Raw genomic sequence first — 7,491 nt, 5'->3', positions numbered from 1 at the left:
ATACTTGTATAACTCTTCTTTATAAATTCATACGTATACTCAACCACATATTCTATTATTAATGTGCATTAATCAAGCTATTAGTGATAATATATGAAATTATTGGTGATTAGGATAATGTATTTGGTCCAAAGTCTAATGCACGGCTAAGTAGGCCGGAGTTTTTCTAAATCCAATATATTAAATTGACATGTATTTTAAGAGTACGTACAATTTATTTTTAATATGTTGAAGGAAAAATTTGCCATGCCCTATTTGATATCAATTATGGAAGTTTGAGACCTATATGATAGATTAGTTTTTTTTTTTTTTCCTAAGCTGCATTATCGATGGTTAAAATCATCAAGAATTCAAGTTTGGTGATTACTCCATATTTACCATATAATTTAGTTTTTTTAGAATGATAAATTAATCCTTATTCCAATAAATCCCATACCCAATGTGAGTCAAATTCCACAGAAGAACGGACCTCAAAGGCATGTCTGCTAGAGAGTCCAAAGAACCCATGAATATAAGGGCTTGTGTGGCACCACAAGTTCCCTGGCCATGACCTAACTAACTACTAAGATCCGAGTGCACCTTTGTTCAAGTATGACGCATAACAACTGATTTTCCCTCGGCTAGCTCTTCTAACCGCCTAGCCATGCCATGCATCCGTTTATGATACTCTAGTGAGGGAATCTCTATGTCAATACCAACATGTTGGCAGAAATCCTCAAAACCCCAAAGGAAAAAGGCATGATCGAAACCGTTACTAACTTGATCATCGGAGTGGCTTCACCAGATTCCACCAATGAACCCCTATAACTCTCATTCCTCTCTCACATATCTCCTTTGTGACGAGCGGCATGAGGTCACTACACTAGCACGTATCATTTGAAAAATAAGCATTTCTTATCTAAGAGATGTGATTGATTATTCTTGATGTTGATGATTTCCCTATATTAATAAAATATTTTATATTAATATAAACAATAAATTAATCGTTAGAAAGTAATTCAACTCTACTCCTCTGAGCTTCTCTCCGGAAGAAAACTGCAATGCAAATTATTTAAGGCATTTTCAAAAGTTTTAGCTTAGAAGTCACTCCTGGATATCATCTCAATTGCACTTCTCTCATCCGTTTCTCTTAATTATTTAACATTAAAAAAAAAAACACAATATACAACCTGAAAATTGTGTCTTTTTTTTATTTATACAACACAAAACCGAACTAAAGTGAAGGAAAAGCAGTAGGAGAGGGTGGATCTTTCCTACTAATAATAGGAACATAAGTTAAAAGGAGAGGAGCAATGAAAATGCTATCAGAAAAGGATCTGACTGCGGTCCAACGTGGTGTGCACATAAGTTTTATTAACATCATTCCTAACTTTTCAAAAAGAAAATGCTAGAAGAGCGTCAAGGATGTCAAAGATAAGTTGGATATGAACTTCAATGAAGTGAATTTGTGGATAATCTATAGGATTCTTGAAGTCAATGATAGTGGCATGAAAACTACAGGATTTGTTTAGGCACTTATCCCAACAATGACTGAAAATACCCATTTCGTCATTAATTCCTAGCTGCCTCGGAATACAACAAAAACCCTCAAAGAAGCATATTAGATTCAAGATATATATTCAACAAAACCACCCTTTCTCCCTCTCACTTTCTCGAGTCAAACAAACATTACGTTGCAACTTGAGCATGCAATATTATCTAACCAAAGATTTGAACAAGACAGAAAAGACAAGAAGAAAAAATGAATAAAGAAAAAGAACACGTGTTGTATGTCAATGTATCCTGCGGCAAGGGAATTAGATCAACACATTAATATAGTATTCTTCAGCAGACGTACCAAATGAACAAACTTCCTTGTTCTCTTCCTTCACCCCCATGACTAGGTCTGATGCATATATCATATAGCTCACCTATTCTTCATAAAAATAGGGGAATCCGGGAAAATATGATTTTAAATTGGTCTTTTGATTTTATCTTGTGACAAATAACAAACAAATCCTTCTGCATGTGTGCAAATTCTTGTCATTTTTCATTTCTGGTCTTTATGAAAAATATAAATTTACCTTCTAATAAATCAAAATAAAAACAAGTTTGGGCTGTGGTCGTCAGTTTAGGGCTAATATTGTTTGACACAATTTGCGAATTTCATACAAACCCAATATAAAATTAGTTGGTTATGGTTGAAGGGTATAACCTGTTAGGACTAACAATTTTTGGCACGACATGCGAACTCGATACGAGCCCAACATAAAATAAGAAAGTTCAAATTAAAAAGTTTGACAAATTTAATTAAACGGGTCAGCTTATGGTTAATTTACATATTCTTATACAGATGCCTTAACACGACTCAATGTCATTCCAAAATCGCTAAGGTGGCTGACCATCCATAATCAGCTAGAAAAAGTAACTAAACAACCCTAAAGTTGATCATCTCAAATTTGTCCTTTGGGAGTAGTTGACCAAACCACTCTCATGATCAGGGGCGGACCTACAGCTTGTGTTGGGGGGACAAATGTCCCCCCAAAATCTTTCCAATTTTTTTTAAATTGCCTTAAAAATCTACCAATTTTATAAATTTGTCCCTCCAAAATGATATTTTGTCTCCCCAAAATAATATTTGTATCCCCTTTTAATTTTTTTTCTTAGTTTTGCTCCCCCAAAATAATATGTGTCCATTTGAATTATTTTTTATAGTTTTGCTCCCCTAAAAAAAAATAATATTTGTTTTCCCTTTATTTCTTTTTTTATTTTATTTTAAAAAAAAACTTTGCCCCCTCCTTCAATATAAAAAACCTAAAATACCCAATTCATTTAGTTTCCCTCTATATTCTAGTTCGCTTCTAATTAAAAACTCAATTGGATTTAGGACTTTGATTGAATATGTGAATGAAAAAAGTTAAATGGTTTGGGATCTTTGAGTAGCTTCTAACCAACAATCATAAAATAAAATAAAAAACCAACAATCAGTTTTTTGAATAGTTATTTTGACATCATTTAGGTTTATAATATTTGTTTTGACATCACAAATTAAATGGTTTAATCATTTATAATTGCACCATTGTTTGACTCGACTTTTAGCATTTCTCTTCTTGTTATTTGGGGCTTGTGGGGATTGTTACGAAAAATAGTTAACGCTCCAAGGTACTTTTTTTCTTAGACCCTATAAATCGTGTTTAATTTATTTTGCTAGTTTTTTAAAATTTTTTTTTTTTACGCTATTTTGCTAGTTTTTTATATTATTATGTATTTGTGATGCCATGAGATTAGATGTAACACTTCTATGCTTTTATTTTATACAAACATACATATAAAGAGATTATGTGTATCTATATACTTTTGTATTTATACGAGTCCGTTCATTTCCCCAACCCCAAAAAAAAAAAAAAAAAAAAAAAAAATTCTGTCCCCCCATACCTCAAATCCTAGTTCCGCCCCTGCTCATGGTCATGGAGGTGGTTTGACCACTCTCAAAACTTTTAAAACCGCTATATTCTTCACTTATTTGTGAGAAGATCATATTATAAGAATCAATTTAACATTTTTTTTTTTTTTTGAAAATAAAGCCATATATAATAAAAGGAGCAAAACTTGGATGGCGGTGGCGTGACTTCCTGGTAACTTCCCACCAGTTTAATTCTCCCCCATACAAAACTATTTTAATGTATATTTTAAGGAGAAGACTATGTTTCCTAGAACCCTCAAAGCCAAGCAAGCAAAATTTACATTTGCATCTCAGGATCCGAGAGAGAAAGAAATGAGTATCATCCCCAGTTGAGCGGGACCCATCCCACCTCCAGTCAGGCTAAAGAGATTCTTCTCTTTGCTACAAATTGTAAGTAAACAGATCAATCTTATCTCAACTCCAGATGTGACATTTCAACGATTGAGATTTGAGGGTCTGTCAAATTGATAAGGAGTGGCCCACCCGGTTGTGGCTCTGATTGATGGGTTATTTGAGATGGTCAATGCTGACCAATCAAATGGATGGTGTGGATTGATGGCTTTGCCTACTGTGGCCCCACTATCTCTCAGGACTAGTGGGGTTGCTGATATATAGACTCAGCTGACCTCCTTTTTACTGCTTTTAATAGCTTTTCTCTCTCTCTCTTTCTCTCAGAAACATGGAGCAGCCAAGTCAGAGGAGACTAACATCATCGGAGCAATCGTGAATCTGGTGAGCCTCTCACTCTTCCTATGTGTAACAAGTTCTTTGAGTTATCTCTTTCTAGGGTTCATTTCGGACGAGGAATTTTATGATGCATGCTAAAATCTTGAAAGTTCTTCTTAATTAGCTCTGGTCTCTTAGTTTGTAATTATGGGTATTGGCTAAATATTGAGATCTCTTTCAAGTTTTCTCTTTTTTTCCCTTTGGAATTTTGGGTTGGTGGTTATATTGGATACACATAAAAGATTGAGAGTTGAAGGTAGTTTAGCTTTACTGAAAATGATTTCAGCTTTGACAATCTTGGAATTAGGTTTTGGATGTTGGGTTATTCTGTAAATGGAAGAAAGGTGAGAGCTTTCTCTCATTAAGTGTACTGAAAAGTTTTAATTTGAGCTATTTGAGGAGATTTGAGATGTTAAATTAATCAATTGAATGAAAAAAAAACGTTGAATATAGAGTAACTTTGAGTTTGTGTGACGAAGTTGACTTCCAATGGAGAAAGGGTAAATTGAATTTATGGGAACTTTTGGGTCCAGAATAATGATTTCATGACTAACTTTGTGAATCTAGGTTGGATCCTATCATGAATACTTTGAGGAAGCAGAATAAATTTTGTTGAAACAATTGGGTATTTAGGAAAGTACTTATTCTATGGTAATTTAGATTTGAGGTTTTCAATTACCTTAGAACCTTAGAATATAAGGTGATTTAAAGCCTCAAAATCTAAATACGTTAGAATAAGCATTTTCCTAAAAACATGATTTGACGTTGTTTGTGTTTAGTTATAAAAATAAAAATAAAAATTTAGATATGAGGTTTTAAATTTCTTACTAATAACATTGTTTCTGTGTAGTCATATCATCTTTATTGAACGATATGGCATCAAAAAATTTTCTCATTTAAATTTTAATAATTACAGTCTATTTCTTTATAAATTTCCAGCTTTGATTGGCAATTAGATCTTGATATATGGAGTTAAGATTGAACATGGATCGCAAAGAGAGGCTATCTGCAAACACCTGGAAAAATTCTTCTTCCTCTGGAAATGAATTACTGAAAAATATCTCCTCAGGTCAACCATCTTTTACCAATTTCAATTCTCAGCAACCTCAGCAGAAATGGGAGGATTCTTCCGTGGTAGATTACAGCACCAGGATTGAGCCACCTTTCCAAGAGTTCAAGCAACATTCTGAAACCCAATCATCACGTCCTGGCAACCCCAACAATCAAATTAGGCTTCCAGACCGAGAAGATAGTCATATGAGTGAATCACTCCAAAATGATAAAATCCAAGACTGGGATCCAAAAGCAATGCTTAGCAATCTCTCTTTCCTGGAAGAAAAGATCCATCAGCTTCAGGACTTGGTGCATTTGGTTGTTGGCAGGAGAGGCCAAGTATTGGGGCGGCCAGATGAACTTGTAGCTCAGCAACAGCAGCTCATCACTGCTGATCTTACGTCAATAATTGTTCAGTTGATCTCTACTGCAGGTAGTCTTCTCCCATCTGTGAAGCATACCCTTTCCAGCACTACTCCCATCGGACAGCTTGGTGGGGTTTTCTTGCCTTCCATGTTAGGCCTAAATGGTGGTGTTCAGGCACAAAATGATGGTGGGAGCAAAGTTTCTGATCAGTCAAACCAGATAGATATAACGGGTAATTGTGTGAATGAACAAAATTACAATATTGAAGAACATGAATCAAAAGATGATGAAGATGCTGATGAAGGAGAGAACCTTCCACCTGGTTCTTATGAAATCTTACAGTTAGAAAAAGAAGAAATCCTTGCACCTCACACGCACTTTTGTACGATATGTGGGAAGGGATTCAAGCGGGATGCAAATCTACGGATGCACATGAGAGGTCATGGGGACGAGTACAAAACCCCAGCAGCCCTTGCAAAGCCCAATAAAGAGTCCAGCTCTGAACCAATGCTTATCAAGAGGTATTCCTGCCCATATGCTGGCTGCAAGCGGAACAAGGATCACAAAAAGTTTCAGCCTCTTAAGACCATTCTGTGTGTCAAAAACCATTATAAAAGAACCCATTGCGACAAAAGCTTTATTTGCAGCAGATGCAACACAAAGAAATTCTCAGTTATTGCAGATCTCAAAACTCATGAAAAGCATTGTGGTAAGGATAAATGGCTTTGTTCCTGTGGCACAACATTCTCAAGGAAAGACAAGCTTTTTGGACACATTGCTCTTTTCCAAGGCCACACTCCTGCTATTCCCCTTGATGAAACTAAAGCCCCATCTGGACCGCCTGATCGAGGGGAAGGCAATGAAGCAATAAGTAAGGTCAGAAGCATAATCAATTTTGGTTCCAATGCTCCTAGTGGGAGTGGAGTACAAAATACTGCGGATGTGAAGGGGAGTATGGAGGACCCGACCAGTTATTTCTCACCATTGAGCTTCGACACATGTAATTTTGGTGGGTTTCATGAGTTCCCTCGACCCCCATTTGAAGATTCTGAGAGTTCCTTCTCCTTTCTTATACAAGGGTCTTCTAATTACACTTTACCAGGGTCTTGTAATTACACTCAGAAAAGTGGAGCAGAGTCAAGTTCTAATAATCTTGAGTGATGTTGATGATTTGTAAGTTGAAGTGATCTCGTCTACTATTTAATTTCTTTTGCTTTAATAAATATTGTTCTTCTTTAAACGGCTCTTGTCTTTTGTATATGTCAAGGCCATTGCTTTTCAAAAGAAGTTGCAACCACTCCATGTTGTTAGAAGTTGCTCGTTAATCCTGCTCATTAGCTTCCTATCATTATATGTCTTTGGTGGGTACGGCCTATCTTGAGGGAGCACTTGGGGAGTACTTTTACCATGGGTTCGGCTTATCTTGAGGGAGCACTTGCGGAGTACTTTTACCTTTATGTCACAACACAACTAAAAAAACAAAAAACACCAGCTAAAAAGTTCACGAAACAAGCCCTTAGTGTTGTGTGATGCAATTTTTGGAAGATTTTCCTTGTTGCCTTCCATCATTAGAACCTTTAATAAGATGTGCATGGCATGCTTGATTTAATCAACTACGTCACAGAGATAGGCATGGCTGTTAGACAACCGAATCTGAGACTTGTTTGCTTGCCGAACTTCTATTTTATATATATATATATATATATATATATATATATATATTTTATCTAGTTAACCATTGACTTTCTTGGACGATATTAAAATAAAAAGATGAAAGATATATTTCAAGATTTATATTATTTCTATGTGAACGGAATTACCAAAATTTTAAATTGCTTAACATATATATATATATATATATATATATATATATATATATATACACGGGACGAAGTTTTCTTCTA

At 35.2% G+C, this 7,491-nt stretch overlaps 1 protein-coding gene across 1 annotated transcript; it reads left to right on the top strand.

The window, feature by feature from the left end:
* The first annotated feature begins 4,072 nt into the window (after positions 1-4,072).
* On the top strand, positions 4,073-6,827 carry LOC132185726 (protein SENSITIVE TO PROTON RHIZOTOXICITY 1). Its single transcript, XM_059599497.1, has 2 exons — positions 4,073-4,174; positions 5,108-6,827. The coding sequence occupies exon 2, from the start codon at positions 5,135-5,137 to the stop codon at positions 6,746-6,748; it is 1,614 nt and encodes a 537-aa protein (XP_059455480.1). The 5' UTR covers positions 4,073-4,174; positions 5,108-5,134; the 3' UTR covers positions 6,749-6,827.
* The last annotated feature ends 664 nt before the right edge of the window (positions 6,828-7,491 follow it).

Source organism: Corylus avellana, chromosome ca6 (assembly GCF_901000735.1).
Source record: "Corylus avellana chromosome ca6, CavTom2PMs-1.0".
Lineage (NCBI taxonomy): Eukaryota > Viridiplantae > Streptophyta > Magnoliopsida > Fagales > Betulaceae > Corylus > Corylus avellana.
This window is presented reverse-complemented; position numbering and strand designations above follow the sequence as displayed.